Genomic DNA, 16,671 nt, shown 5'->3' with positions numbered 1-16,671 from the left:
CAGAATTATATTTTAAGGTAGAAAAGCAAATAAAGAGATAATACAACCATCCAAAACCAGGGGAGGAATTTAAGAGAGAGGGGAGGAAAGAGAAATGTGTGGAAATCCATAAATTGTATCATTGCGCACAAGAGGAAATCAATAGATATAATCCAAAAATAGAAGATTCTCTGTTAAATTCATCAAGTTAAGTAGCTAGAACAAATATTCAAAATTATCAAAGAAATACAGCATCAGGAAAGCAAGGAAAACACCATATAATGAGTTTTTTTTAAAGAAGCAATTTTAACTAAAAACTAGGCATACACTGTCAGAACTAAGCCATGGCTATCATACTGATCAATGCCGAAGGCCAATCTCACCGATGAGAAGGAAAGAACTCACTAGCTACTGCTGGCCGAATGACACAGATCTGTACCTGTTGGAGGCACAGCTGTTCACGTGTAACCCACTGCCATGCTCTTACTGTGTTTTAAACTTAGCCAAATTATAGTTGCAACTAATAGCATTTCATCTGTGTTTATTTGGTTGTTGATGAAATTCCATGTTTTTCTCAAGAGTATTGGCCTTTTGCATTATTTGGAGCATTGTTATTCCATGCTTCCCATCTCTCTCATGGTTACAAAAAACAATCTTAAAACAGCCTTCAGGGCCCTGTGGGATCTAGTTCCCTAGGTCTATCCTGTGGCTACCTCTAAACTCTGTGACAAGGTCTCGTTTACTCCTTCCTTCTCATCTCCCTAATATTAGAGTGCCCTGTGCCCTAGTCTTTGCATTGTTTCTCTTTTCTGTCTGTACTTACTCCCTTTGTGACTTCGATTTTGCAATTCAAAAATAACATCAATATGCTGACGTCCTTCCAACCTATATCCTCAGCCCTGGCCTCCCTACCACCTCTGCTCCAAAAGTCAGTCTCAAATCTCTACCTGTTCACCCCACATCCTCATATGGGGCTCAAGAAAGTACAGGGCCCAACACACCTGGCTTTATGTCTCCCTCTGACTGCGGACTTCTGCCACCCACTCCTGGTTCGCCACTCACCGAATGAGGCCTTTTCAGGTCATCCTAAATAAAACAACACCTACAGGTACTTAATATTCACATTCCTCAGGAATTTTCAGCCAGAGCATTATCATTGCCTGATATATTTTGTAAAAAGATAAATAGATGATAGCACAAGATAGATAGAAAGATAGAGAGCAACATTTAAATAGCATTGTTTTGGCACTTTACAGATGTAATTAACAAATAGAATCTGTCCAGCAACACATGAAGTGAGTACTGTAATTACCCTCTTTTCATAGATAAGTCAAATGAAGCACAGCTCAAGGTCACCCAGCTAAAGTATAGCCTGCAGAGGTCAGAATAAATGTTGGCCATCGGATTTCAAACTTTAGGATCTCAATCACTACTCTTTACAGTCTTTCACATCTACTTATGTATATATATACACACATATATATATATATATATATATATATATACATGTTTTTCCTGTCTCCCACTAGAATATAAACACCACTTGAGCAGGAACTTTATTATGTTCACTGTCTTATCCCCAGCTCTTAGAACAAGGGCCTGAAATGTAGCAGACAATCAATAAAACTTTATTGATTAATGGGAACTCATATCTCTTTGAAACAAAATAAAAATTGATGCTTATGAAAGAAAAAACTTCTACTGGCTTCCAGTCTAATAATAATAAAAGATATCTCAGAATAGTTAGAAAAAAAAACCTGGATGTCTGCTGGCAGAGTTACAGAAAACTTTATGCAATAAAAGGAAAAATGAATTTTAAAAAATCTGAACATTTTAAATTCTAAGTCATGTTTCCCAGAAACGATTCTGCCATGTTCATCATTATGTGCAGTATTAGCATTAAGGAAAGGGCAATCAGATTGGTAAATTCACAAATCATCTCTGTGCTTCTATCTTGAAAAAAATTAAATAGAGATAAAGAAATAATAAAGCCTCAAACTGGGACCATGGCAATGGGAATGGAATGAAAGGAAACATCTGAGAAATAACTAAGGGTGATAAGAGCAGGAGCTTGGATTCACTGAATTTGGGGACATAGACAAACCTGTAGTTTTCTACCTCGAGTGACCTGGTAGAGGGTAGTGCCACCAGTGTGTCAGGTTCAAGGGGGACACGTTGATTTTATTTTAGCTGTGCAACATCCAAGTTGAGATACCAGGATGACTATTAGACATAAAGATCTGCAGTGTAGGGCAGAGGGTACAACTCCCTGACTTGAGAGTCATCAGGACATGGAGGCGGTACTTAAGACCACAGGATCTCCCAGACAGTGAGTACCAGGTGCAGAGAGAAGCAGGCCAAGGGCCAAAGCTAGAGAAAACCAAGAGTTATGCCTAATACTGTTTATTTTGCATTGTATGTGTTCAATACATACTCATGATTAAGGAAATAATAGTGCCAATGACCTGCCAAGATTTAGGGAAAAAAAATTCTGAAGATTTTGGCTTTTACTCAAACTAAGAAACAGGGATTTTCTTGAGCCACAAAGACCTCTCTTCCCTCCCTTTTTCAAGCTGGTTTTTGAATGGCTGGCTACTTTTCCTGTATTTTACAAGCCCTCAAAAGTCTACACAACTAATTTTTTAAAAGAAGCAGCTCCTCTGTCTACAATTTATCAATACAACAAGTAGTCAGTGAGCACCCTGCATTTGCAAAGGCTTCTTGTTAGGGCCAAGGATGAGGAGTAAAATGTGGGTATAAAATATTCTCCCTATCCTCAGAGGGTATAAAATGCAATTTAGAAAGAAGACAAATCCACTAAGATTTAAGTAACAATTCCTAGTGGCCCGTGTGCTAGAGGACTAGCAGACAAGAAGAGCTGCAAGGGTTCAGAGGAAGAGAGGCATCCCCAGCTAAGGGGAAGTGGGGCTGAGCTGGACTAAGAGACCAGGAGTAGGGCAGAGAAAGTCATTCAGGTGCTTAGGTCTGACCAAACTCCAGAAGATTCCAAAGATCAAGGTTCCTATAGAAAACAGTTTGCAAAGGAATGGACAGCATAAGGGTGGGAAGGCAGAGTGGGGGAAATCAAAGCTGCTGTCAAAGGTCAAGTTCGATTTCACACACACACACACACGCAATAAGTCACTTGGTGGAACATCACCTTTTACCTTTTGTTTTTCCTCATTTTTGCCCTTTGCATTTCCTCCCAGGGAAACTCAACACCTAACACAAGGCTTCCCTTGCCTGTCTATAAATGTGAATCACACCTAGCTTTCTCTGTGAGTCAGAGTTCTTGGGAGTGTAGGATTTTGGACTCGGGACATATCGGGGAGTAGTCAGCACTGGAAAGGGAAGGCAAAATTCAGTGAGTTCTAGACTGTTCTAGAAAGAAAATCCTAGAGATGCTTCAGTTCTTGGAGATTCTCATTCCCAAGTTAGACAGGTCACTTTGGACAGAGATGGAATGGAGCTTTGATAAACTACTTAAAGTCAGATCCCATGGGAGATGTGGCTCTAAGTAACCTCCAAACCCTAGACCACATCCTAGTCATTTCCAGACCCATTTTGGTATAATAAAACAGCAATCCAACTGAGGATTCAGTGGGCCACTGAAGACCTCTGTACATGATACTGACCCATAACACCTTTATCTTTCACCAGAAGTCTTGGATCGCCCCAGAGAACGGGTCGCCAGAGCAGCAAAGGAGGGACCGCACCCCAGCTCCACATCTTCATAACCACACGAAAGCCGCCCTCGTTTTCCTGACATCACCTGAGCATCCCCTCTCTACCACTGACTGCATTTTCTGGACTCACCTGAATGAAGATATATTCATCCTGAACAACCAGGGAACTGATGTCAATGGAGCGGGCAAAAGGCCCACTGCGAGTGGTCTCGGCACATTCCTGGATCCTGCAGGTGAGGTAGTGAGCATCTGAAAAGGGAGAGCAGCACTTAGACACAAGGGCAAATATGGTGACAAAGCTCTCATCAGTACCCAAGGCTCTACCTCATGGGAAATCAATGATGCAGTTTAAAACAACAAGATTTCATTCACGTTCACAAGAGTTGTAATAATTTTTAAAATGGCAATATCTAGATGAGGCAAGGGAGTGGGGAAAGAGTTAATCTTACATCCTACTGGCAAAAGGGTAAACTGGTGTAGCTTTTTGGAAGAACAAACTGGAAATATCTATCAGAATTTCAAATGCGCATATCTTAAACCAGCAATTTTAATGCAAGCAATGTCTTCTAGAGAAATACTCATATATTTTCCCAAAGAGCCAAGGGCAAAGATGCTCACTGTGGCATTGTTCACAGCAGTGAAAAATCAGAAACAGACTAAATGTCCCTGAACATTTCAATAAACCAAGGTGCACATATTACAGAGGGCTAGCTGCAATTAAAAGAATTAAATAGAGAAACATTCACATGCTGATTTCTCTAAGGTTCCTGTTCCTTTCCAAATAACCTTTGACAAAATATTTGCCAATATGATAGCATGATACAATTCAAGTCCCCAAAAGCTTTGTCTTTATAAATGTATAGGTTTGTGCCACAGTGCATAGAAAAAAGTTTTTTTTTAAGATTTTACTTACTTATTTACTTATTTATCTATCTATTTATTTGAAAGTAGAGAGAGCAGGGGAAAGGCAGAGGGAGACGGAGAGAATCTCAAGTTGACTCCACACTGAGCACGGAGCCCAACTCGGGGCTCAATCCCACAACCCCAAGATCATGATCTGAGCTAAAATCAAGTCAGACGCCTAACCGACTGAGCCACCCAGGTGCCCCTGTGCACAGAAAAAAGTTTTAAAGGAACCCATAAAAAATTAGCTATGATTACTTGTGGAGGAAAAGAATGGACTTGAAGAGGTAGTGTTGAAGTGGGACCTTTGCTTTTTATATTATATACATCTTTATTATTTTTACAATTAGAATGTATTCACCTATTACTTGTATAAAATCTATAAAACTTATATGATTACTTGTCAGATCTTCTGAAGATCTCAGCAGGTGAACAGCCCCCTCAAGCAACCCAGGAACGTGATGGCAGAAGCTGTAGCTGAATGGGAAAAATTTTTGACTATAAAATGCATTCTCATTCTGATCACAGGGTCATCCAAGAAAGACAATCCACTCAGTTATTTGCTCCTTAAGGAAAAACTACAGGTAAGTCTCTGTGAAGAAACCTGTATGTACATTGGCTTTTAAAATGGTTTTTATTGGGGCACGTGAGTGGCTCAGTCAGTTAAGCATCTGCCTTTGGCTCAGGTCATGATCCCGGGGTCCTGGGATCGAGCCCCACATCGGGCTCTCTGCTTATTGGGGAGTCTCCTTCTCTCTCTCCCTGACTCCCACCCCCGTTCTCTCTCGTGATCTCTCTCTCTCTCAAATAAAAATCTTTTAAAAATTAAAAATAAAATAAAATAAAATGGTTTTAATTGAACAGTATTTAAAAATAGTAAGTGGCCAAAATGAAAAGTTAGGAATCATTTTAGTATTAAAAGCAGAGAAGTCTCTGTTATCACCTAAAACCACGTTCATCACTATATGCGTCTCATGCGATTGTTCCTTGGAATGTGTGCCCAGATGTGCACAGGTGTCATGTGCCGCTCGCAGGCAGCAGAGATAAAGGCAAAAGGCTTAACTAAGCAAAAATGTATAACAATTGAGTTTAAACCACGAGTACTTTAAATTATCCCCTTTTATCTTTAATTAATTAATTTACTGGTGGCTTCACCGAGCCCTTCTTGTACACACACAATGTACCGGGGACTGCTCAGGTACTAGGAGTACAGCAGGGAGCAAGGCAAGTGTACCTGCTGACTAGGAGGGGGCTGATCACATTATTTGTAGCCAGCTATTCCACACATTTATTTATACACATGAGACTAATTTAACAAAGAAACACATTTGGGTAAGAAATGAATTCATTATGGGCTATATTCCAACTTCCTGAGTGTCCAGAGCTGAACACAGTCTATTTTTGTTGGTATTCTTACTCAGAACACGTCAAACATCTACTTCCTTCTCTCCGTTAGCGGTCGCTCACATCATCTGCCCACGAGCGCAAGCCTCTTCCCTTTTCTTTCCTCCATGTGCCATATAATCCAGGTGGTTCCTAGGCCTGATAATTCTGCCCCTGAAGTGCTTCCAGAGTCTCTCCCCTTCTCTCCACAAGCCCTGCTGACTGCCTGGGGCGAGGCCTTCTCACCCGTGTGGCCTGTTGCATCTATCTCATGACTAGCCTACCCACGCGTGATGGACTGGAAACTGCATGGGCCCGAGGCAAGGAACAGAGTCATTTCTAAAACCCAAACCTGAGCTCATCTCTCCTGGCTTTCAAACAGCTCTGAGGGCCCTGGGACAAAGCCCAAATGTCTTTTTATAGAACAGAAGGCTTTTTACAAGAAGCCTAATAAAATCAAATGCCTAAGGAGCCAGACAAATCCTGTGTAGGAGTAAAATGAGCTGGATGAGTATGACAAATGGCAGCTGGTGCACAGCCTCGGTGTCAGGGATCACCTAGGAGTGCTGGGGACTGCAGCAAAATGGCCAACACTGGACTCTTCAAGGAGAAGCTGCTCCTCAGTGTCCATTGATCGCTGACATGCAGGAATAAGACGTTCTGTGTTTTATAAATCTAACTGTCCCTATTTTTTTAAGGTGAAGTTGCCTGATTTTTTAAAAAATGGACAGCTAGGGGCACCTGGGTGGCTCAGTTGGTTAAGTGTCTGACTCTTGATTTTGGCTCAGGTCATGATCTCAGGGTTGTGGGATTGAACCCCACATCGTGCTCAGTGCGGAGTTGGCTTGTCCCTTTCCCTCTGCTCCTCCCTGGGTCATGTGCATGCACTCTCTCTCTCTCTCTCTCAAACAAATAAATAACATCTTAAAAAAATGGACAGCTATTTTAAATTTAAAACAGGGTGCAGGCCAAACACTGTACAGCCAAACAAAACAAGCCCACATCCAAACACCCCTAGGAGCTGCTCATTCCCTAGCTCTACTCTGTAATTTGGTTCCTACCTACCTCTCCAGAGAAGAGACAGACCCTCTTCCCCCTCTTCCCTGACCCATTAGCAAGACCAGATTGTTTGCCATTCTGTAAGTACAGCCTGCCCGTGCCTTCCTCTTTGTCTCTGTTCGCAGAGAGAGCCAGGAGTGGCCTAGCTCTCCACTTCTGGCCGAGAGGGCTAGGGAAGGCAAGGAGCCCAGGCTGGGCCGGGCAGCCCATGGCCTGCCCACCAGGAATACTCTTGGACCCACAAAGCCTTAGCAATTTTCTCCTAGAATAAGGCACTAAAACCCAGCGAAAAGCTGTAGTAAACACATAGGAAGAAACCACAAGTGTTGACATGACAACCTGCTTCCTTCTTGCCAGCCAGGGTCTCAGAAAGCTCCTTACACTGCGAATCAAAGGTACACACAGGACATCTGCTTGTACTCCCCCCGCCAAGGCTCATTTTCCCCTGTCTATTTACTATTCACTCTCACATTTGGACACTTCGGAAAAAAAAAAAAGAAAAAAAAGAACCAAGAGTATTCAAGGCCACCCCAAACAAAATCAAAACCTACCTAAACCTTGGCCCACAGCAGGTGAGCTATTGTGCCAAACTCATCCTACTTCTTGGCTCTCCCCCTGCTTGCTACTGCCCAGCATGGAACGAAAGGTCCAATTTAACAGGAAAGCAGCTCTAAAATGAATTTTTCAAATCCACTTAAAATTCAGGGGCCTTGCAGTCTTTAGCTGGACTCATACATTAGAAGTCTCAATGTTTTTATTTTTCAAAACAGAGACATGATAGTAAGTGCTATGGCGCCCAATGTCTGGTGAGAACCTAGAACGGGGGGGAATGGGGAGAATAAATTACCAGGTAGGCCTGGCCACCAGATGGAAGTGACTGAGGGTGACAAGGGACTCTGGGTGTCAAAGGTGAGCAGGGGACACCAAGAACCTCACATTTGTGAAAGTTCTCAAATTCGGGCTTTGGACATTATCCTAAAATGAGGCCGGATACAGTCATGGAGATTCAAAGATGAAACTGAAAGATATTTGTCATTTAACTTGAATCCCAAACTAGGCTTCTAACACCTGTGGCCTTTTCATTTGCTTTTAATAATAACTCCAGATGCCTGAAGGTCAGATCTCTTGAGCGTAGCATGGTGTTTGAGAGCAAGGCCTCTGAAGCTAGAATGGGCTGAGTTCAAATCCTGAACCTGCTATTTGCTGATCACCCTTGACTAAGTAGCACGGTTCTTCATCTGTGAGATGCCCATAAGTCAGCATTTGCCTCCAACGACTGTCTTCAGGATTAGATGAGATCATGTATGAAAATGCTTAACACATTGTTGGATCCATTTTAAAAGATTAATAAACGTTATCTCTTTGTTATGAAAATAGAAGGAAATTTAACACTCAGCCTCTCTCATATCTTCAAATAATAACAGGTAATGTTCTGTTTGACTGTGGAGAATCAAAAGGCCATATTACAGGTTCTCTTAGTAGTCATATTCCAAAATTATATCACTGTTTAATTTCTTGAAGTACTTTGGGTGTGCAGACAAGAAAAAGACAAAAACAAAAACATGTCTGAGCTCGAATAACCAAGAAGGACTTAAAGGAGGAGGCAGCCTTTGTGTTCAGCTAAGATGGAGAAGGGAATTCCTGGAAAGGGAGTAAAAACTATACATGGTCTTTTAGGTAGGCAAAGCTCATGGAAAGCACTATATAATCACATGTTAATGGATTAACTTTGATTAATCCATATCCTTGAACTTGTATTTTCTATCCTTTCCTTTGAAATGTTCTCAAATGAAAAACTAGGAAGACCAGATTGAATGAAGAACTCATTTGGATATCTCTGTAAGAAAATTAGAGAGTGATTTCCCCAGTGGTTGAGAGTCAATCATTACCCTGATGATTAAAGTATTTCTAAATGTCAAATGTCTTCCTAGTGTATTTCGAAGACCTGGTGTAGTCACTGCTCCACTTAGAAAAGTTAAAAGTCAAAGGCTTTGTTCCCTGCATGTGAATAGAGGGATCTACTCAGTAACTTTAGAAATATCTGGCCCTGTTGGAAATAGCTCTAGCACTGGAAGACCCTTTAGGGAAGGTGTGAACATCTCCCTAGTGCATCCAGCCTTCACGCCTTCCCACGTAGCAGATGTTGGGCCAAAGGTCTCATATAGCAAGAAGGGGTGGTCTTAGACTGACTGATTCATTCCTTTTTGTAGTGGGTCAAGGTGTACATGAAGCTGCAAGTGTCAGGCACTCCCTGAAGTTCCAGGAAGTGGAGAACAAAAACCTAAACTTTTTTGTTATGTTGAATAATATTGTGACTTATGGTAATGGTTTGCCTTTGAGATTACTAAATATTCAAACTATCCTAGCCATCTTGCCTCTTGCCACCTCAGAGAAAGAAACTTTCCATGATTCACTCAACTTCCATCCCTTTGGGTAATATACATGTTGTCAAAATTTGAAAAAGTGCATTAAAATTGTGAACAAAAAGCAAATCAGCTCCTCAGGCCTTCTCTTAGAGAAATACCCAGGAGCTATTTATTTTGAATAATAACATTAATTCTCTGACGCAAATAAGTAAAAACAAGCAGATTCCAGGAAACTTTGAAAAGTTATTTAGCTACCATAAGCCTCCTTTTCCTTGATTGAGGAGTGGGGCTAACCCGTGTGCGGGACATCCACACTGCTGCAAATGCCTGTATGGCTCTCGAGACATGGTAAGTACCAAAAACAAAATCAACGAATCGAAAAAGGTAGCTTCCATTCCTGCCTATTGTGCTTATGGTTTTAGAGTTTTTTTTGTTTTTGTTTTTGTTTTTAAGATTTTATTTATTTATTTGACAGAGAGAGACACAGTGAGAGAGGGAACACAAGCAGGGGGAGCGTGAGAGGGAGAAGCAGGCTTCCTGCTGAGCAGGGAGCCCGATGCGGGGCTCGATCCCAGAACACTGGGATCATGACCTGAGCTGAAGGCAGACACTTAACGACTGAGCCACCCAGGCGCCCCTATGGTTCTAGAGTTTTTGTGAAACTTCTAATGGCCCAAAGGAGAACTCTAGTGTCGCCTGCTTTCTTAAGGCACAGGAGGCATCTGGCAGTTACAGATATTTACAAATCACAGTGATCTTGAACACCTTAGGACTCCGGATACTGCATTCAGGACTCTTTCTACTCCGATTGCCAAATAAACTCACCCTGACTGAATATGGTGACTAGATGATGATCACAGCAATGATGACAATGATAATGATGACTAGATGACGGTGATGACAATGGTGATGACAATGATGACTAGATGATGATGACAATGACAATGATGACTAGATGATGATGACAATGATGACGATAATGATGCGTGACGATAGTGATGATGATAATGACAGTGATGATGATGATGATGACAATGATGATCGAGATGATGCCAATGGTGACAATAATAAAGATGACGATGACAGTGACAATGATGACGATGATGAGGACAGTGATGATGATGATGTTGACGATGATGCTGACGATGAGGACAACAATGATGATGACAAAGAAAACCACAAGAAGTAACATTTTTTTTTTTAAAGATTTTATTTATTTATTTGACAGAGAGAGAGACAGCAAGAGCAGAAACACAAGCAGGGGGAGTGGGAGAGGGAGAAGCAGGCTTCCCTCCGAACAGGGAGCCCGATGCGGGACTCGATCCCAGGACCCTGGGATCATGACCTGAGCCGAAGGCAGACGCTTAACAACTGAGCCACCCAGGCGCCCAAGAAGTAACATTTTTGAATGCTCACTCTGTCTTCCAGTATTACAGGAGCTACATGTATTAACTGATTTAATTCTGGCAACAATCCAATAAGGAGTTAAAATTGTTATCATCCCCATTTCATAGATGAGGAAACTGAGGCACAACAATTAAGTGATTTGCCTGAGTTCCACAGCTTCTAGGAAATGACAGAGCTGGGATTGATACACAGGCATACTGACAGCAGAACCAATGATCCCAACCATTATGTATTTGAAACATGGAAAAAAAATCAGTCTGGGATGCTGGGTGGCTCAGTCCGGTAAGTGTCTGCCTTCAGCTCAGGTCATGATCCAGGGTTCTGGGATGGAGCCCCACATCGGGCTCCCTGCTCAGCGGGGAGCCTGCTTCTCCCTCTGCCTGCCGCTCCCCCTGCTTGTGCTTGCCCTCTCTCTCTCTCTCACACACACACACACACACACACAAATAAATTTAAAAACATAAAAATAAAAATAAAAAAGAAAGAAAAATCAGTCTGAGAATTAGACCAGAATCCATGTTCTGGTTCAGTCATCATCCCTGGTTATCTATGTGACCTTGGGAATGTTGTTGTACATTTTAGTGCTTTTCTGAAAGTGATGCAATTTTTTCTATTTCAACTTAAAAAAAAAACAAACCCTGAACCCTTTTATCAAAGACAATCCTTTGTTCTCAATACAGAAAGTATATTGTAGTGTACCTGCTCTGGGTGAATAGAAGTCAAGAGTTCTGCAATCCCACTGACTTAACCCCACACCTCACCCCCATCTGGGCCTCTGAGTTCTTAGAACACTGCTAGAGCTTGGAGTTACATAGTTTCAAATTACTGAACTAGTCAATAATCGAAGGTTGCTTAAGAGCCAATATTCTGTGTGTCTAGAACCCAAAGTTTAGGCTACAGAGTTAATAGTTTTGCCTTGTGTGCCAAGCCCGTTTGATTACTTATGACTCCCTGGAGTCTGTTAAGAAATACTGGGCTTTATCTTGGCTCAGCAAGAAAGTGCAGGGATTGATTAATGACAGGTGATGGTGACACCAGGACAAGAAATGGTGGCATATGTGCTACAAGCTTTGATTCTAGAAATTTACAGGGTGCCTAAATGTCAAAAACTTTCTGCCTATATCCAGGTTCACTTATTATAGTGTCCCAATGAAACGTCCAAATGGTTTATGCTTGAGACTTTCTAATGAAGAGAAACTTATTACTTCACATAGTAACCCTTGCCATTCTGGGGTACTCTTTTTTTTAAAGATTTTATTAACTTACTAATTAATTAAATTATTTATAGAGAACAAGCAGGGGCAGGGGCAGAGGGAGACAGAGGATCTCCAGAAGACTCCACACCGAGGGCAGAGCCTGACGCAGGGCTTGATCTCACCACCCTGAAATCATGACCTGAGCCGAAATCAAGAGAGGGATACCTAACGGACGGAGCCAACCAGGCGCCCCTTGGGGTACTCTTAATTGTTGCTCTTATGTTCACTGAACTGAGATCTGCCTCACTGTAAATTTTACTCTCCAGTAACACCTTTATTAGCCCATCGATGAAAAAACTAATACCTAATAAAAATACTTCTTATATTTGTTAGGATTTTTTTCAAATATATAAAGCACTGGAAGACAAAGGATCACAGAAAGGTTAACAAAGTTCTCCACGATCAAACAGCTTCTAAATGACCAAATTAATTCTTCAGCTCAACTCTTATGGCACCAAGGTGATGCCCTTTTAGTGACACCCAATTGTCTTTTGGATGGAGAATGCAGGGTGTGTGTGTGTGTGTGTGTGTGTGTGTGTGTGTGTGTGCATGTGTCTGAGGGTATACTGGGGATGGTAAGGAGAATTCACGGGGGACATTCTGAGGAAAATGACTTCTAGAAGACAATGGGAGAAAAAGTCATTTGAATCCTGAATTGCATGGCAGAAACAGGTTTCACGCTGCTGTTAACCAAACTGGCTGGCTTTGCCTTGTTTAAGCCCTGCCAGGACAAGAGAGAATTCAATGGCTTCAGCATAATCTGGAAGTCTGACTCCCAAAAAGAAGGGACAAGGACTGGGCTGGAGTGGAGATTCCTACATCAAAACAAGAACAGGGACCAGTTTACATTGGGTGTTCTCTGGCCTGTGGGAGCCAGGCTGAGAGAGAGGATGGTCAATGTCACACACAATACAGAAGAGCCACCCTCTGTGCTGTGCACCTGCAGTCCCTCCAGCCTAGAGCAGGGCTGTCCAACGCACATACAATGGGAGTCACAAATAACCTTTATTACAAAGTCCATCGAAAAGTGAAATTAATTGTAACATAGTTTATTTAACCCCAAATAGCCAAAATACTACGATTTCATCATGTAATCAATATAAAAATTATTAATGGGTTATTTTCCATCCTTGAATTCATAGTACATCTTTGAAACCTGGTGCGTGTTTTGCACACACGCCACATCTCAATCCAGACAGCACGTTTCGAGTGCTCAGCAACCCCATGTGATGATGTGGCTGCCACACTGGACAGCACAGGTCCTCGTCCCCCTTTCTACCATCCTCCTGGGAAAATCCAAGTCATCTCCCAAGATGCAGCCTCTTCTGTGTGGCCCGCGGTTACTCCTCAGCAGTGGGGGTAACCTTCCTTTTGGTTCCTGTAGCACTTTCTTCAGGAGACTTAAGTCAGACGATCGGTGGCTTTCAGCACATTAAATCACAATAACAATCTGTGTATCTATCTGCCTCTCCCCTCCCCTGTGCGCTTCTCAGTCCCAGTTGTGTCCTATTCATCTGTATACCCCCCACAGCTTAGCACAGCGCAGTGCTGATCAGAGTAGGGTCCACAGACCATCAGCAGCACCGGGGAGCTTGTCAGACTACGGAATGTGTGTTTTAACAAGCTCTCCAGATGGTTCATATATGCATGTTACATCTGGGGATGCTCAGATCTAGTGCAGTGGCTTTCAGTCCTGCTTGCATTTTAGAATCACCAGGACAATTTTATAAAGGGCCAATGCCCAGGACCTTCCCCGTGTGTGTGTGTGTGTGTGTGTGTGTGTGTGTGTGTGTAAGTTCTCCAGGTGATTATAATTAATGCTAGGCTTTGAGAACCACTGTCTTCTACACATGGGAAAGTGCTCCATTTCAGTGAACTGAATGTGAGAGGGTGAATAAACAGGAAACACACAGTTCTACATTGCTATGAGTATGAATGCCTGCATCCCCATCTTGCTCTGGGAACTACATAGAGTAACATTTAATTGTTTCATAGCCATATCTTGTTTCTGTTCTCTGAACATTCTTATGGGTTTTAAACCATTTCTACTACTACTTATGAATCTCTCCCTCTCACCCCAACAAGTAATACGGCTTTAGACACATGAAAGTTATCTTGACTTGGAAAGTGCTTATAGTGAGTTATGATTTATTGTGACTTTGTCTTGAGAGACAAAAGGGAAAGAAAGAAGGCAAAGAAAGACATGTCTGCCCTATTTGTATGTTCTCACTTCCAGCCCTGTGAACCCATGCATTTTCCACAACAGGGTAATTCCAGACTCCAACATCAAGGCTCTTTCTTCATGCTTATGAGGATGGAACTGTGCTGTGCTATAATCCCAGCACCAACTGAGGTCAGGGATCCTCAAAGCAGTGTTCCTGAATGGGCCACCTGCATCAGAATCCTATCCGGACCGTGCCTAGCAATACACAGACTCCCTACAGCAGACCATCTAAACCAAAACCTCTGGGGTGGGATCGATCCCAGGAACCAGGGAACCAGGTTGCCAGAGGATCATGAATATTAGAAGCTGAGAGAAACGGCCATAGGAACTGTGCTGCAGGAAGAAACAGAGAATGGAATTTTACTGCTCAAGTCACCTTTGAGGGTAATTTGCTAAATAGTAATTGGCAAATCCAGAACATGGGGAAAATGGTTTGAAGGGGGCTGATTAAGGAACAGGCTCTCCAACATGGAAAAAAAAAGGAGAATAACAAAGGAAAGTCAGAGGAAGGAAAAATAGCAATTATCTAACATCTACTAGTTCTTTTGATTTAAGATTTTCAGAGAATTATTTTCCTTTTAAACATATGAATCACAAAACAAAAGGGCTAGAAAAATCGAAGTTTCAACTGACTTCAAATATACCAAATATAAAGAAGTAACCTCTCCTGTGAGCTCCTAATGTGTCCTGTGTGTAACTATTACAAGGCAATCAGCTATTCAGGAACTGCTGGGATATCTGTCTGCCTATTCCCTTTTAGAATACAGACTTTGGGGGCAGAGACCATGTCTTATTCCCTCTTTATATCTCTAGAAATCCATGTCATGACTAGCATCCAGTAGATGCCCAGTAAGTATCCTATGAATAAATTAGACAGAAAAATGAAAAAATTATTAATTCTGTTTCATTTTACAATGAAGGAACAGAAACCTCAAGAATTTTAGTTGCTTCCTGGAAACACAGCCTCTCAGTGGAAAAACTGAAATTAAGATCTAGGTTTCTATTCTCCCAGGCTGCTTGCCTATAAATATCTGAAAGACCATTTCTCCCTGCTCCTCAAAAGGATAAACATAAATTGCAAACACGGCCCCCATGGAGACAGAACTGGAGGGATGATAGTGTTTCTGGTGTCTCCCCCGCTCCCCATTCCCTGCCCCCCACCTCCCGGTCCAGGACCGTCCAACCCTCTGTCAGGGAGTGGAGACTGTACTCATTCCAGCAGTCTGCCCAGGTCCACCTGCTTCTCTTGGCAGGTAGAAAGCACAGGCTATCTCAGCAAGCACAGTGTCACCAGACAAGAAAGGACCTGGACACAGAGCCGAAGGTGACTAAGAAGCTTGTCTGACCAATGCACCATCCCTGAGAAGCAGGATGCAGGATGCCACCTGGTCTCATCACAGACACCATTCTCTCTCTGTTCCCTTCCCCTGTCCCAGTCAAGGAGATCAGACACAAGCCAGCCCCCTTCTCTATCTCCCAGCACCATTCCTGAGTTAGGAGCCAAGTTAGGCAGGATGGGGGACTAGGGAAACATAGCAAAGCCGCCTTGTGCACCAGAGATGGGGACATAGCAGTGTCGGGAGAAACTTCTCAGAGCTGCAGTCTGAATAAGCTGGAATGGGTGCTTGCCTTTTATCTGTCAGTTGTTATGGCTTAAACATTAAACATGCAAACAGAAGAGGCAGAGAAAAAGGAACTTGAAACAACCACGTGGGGCTGACTGTCTACTATAATCCATATCTAAGGTCACAGCTAGGAAATTACAATGGTAACATGAAAGCTTTTTCATTATAAAGGTAAAAATGGCCTTCGATGCTTGGTGTCTTAATGTGGATCATGGCTCAGGAAGCTACCTACCCATTCCTTCACAGGACGTCCCCAGCATACCTTTACTGGCCTTTTCTCCCTCCATCTCTAACAGCCACAGACCATAATCCACAGCCTTGCACACACCACTCTTTACAGGTGAACTCTGGGAACATGTGAGGCTCTCCTCTCTATCCAGAATGTTCTGATAAATTCCTACTAATCTCTGAAGTGCCAGATCAAACACTTTGTCTTTTTAAGAAGTTTCCCCCAACTTTCTCAGACTATCAGCCATACTCCCATTTGTAACTCAACATATGTCCAGCTCTGTGAATATTCCTGTCAGCTTGTGCTAGAATTACTCAAATCCTTACGTTCCCCTAGCCAGTCTACAAGCTCCCTGAGGTGAAGATAATATCACATTCACCTCTATGTCCCCTCAGTGACCAGATTATGCAGATTTTAAATAAACACTGAATAAAAGAAGAAATAAGTGTATCAAGAAACTGATCAATTAATTAATCAGAAAAGGTAGGAAGTTCTATAAAACTAGAAGCCAAGAACTGTGTTCTCTAGTTTTTCCTCAATACAGGTTATATTAG

At 42.3% G+C, this 16,671-nt stretch overlaps 1 protein-coding gene across 3 annotated transcripts in view; it reads right to left on the bottom strand.

The window, feature by feature from the left end:
- The window catches only part of SORCS3 (sortilin related VPS10 domain containing receptor 3), a 569,814-nt gene that overhangs the window by 138,170 nt on the left and 414,973 nt on the right, over positions 1–16,671 (bottom strand). For all 3 annotated transcript variants that reach the window (XM_032423232.1, XM_032423230.1, XM_032423233.1), the window contains exon 7: positions 3,796–3,914. In XM_032423232.1, the coding sequence (XP_032279123.1) occupies positions 3,796–3,914 (119 nt within the window). The remainder of the gene's footprint in view (positions 1–3,795; positions 3,915–16,671) is intronic.

Source organism: Phoca vitulina, unplaced genomic scaffold (assembly GCF_004348235.1).
Source record: "Phoca vitulina isolate PV1807 unplaced genomic scaffold, GSC_HSeal_1.0 scaffold28, whole genome shotgun sequence".
Lineage (NCBI taxonomy): Eukaryota > Metazoa > Chordata > Mammalia > Carnivora > Phocidae > Phoca > Phoca vitulina.
This window is presented reverse-complemented; position numbering and strand designations above follow the sequence as displayed.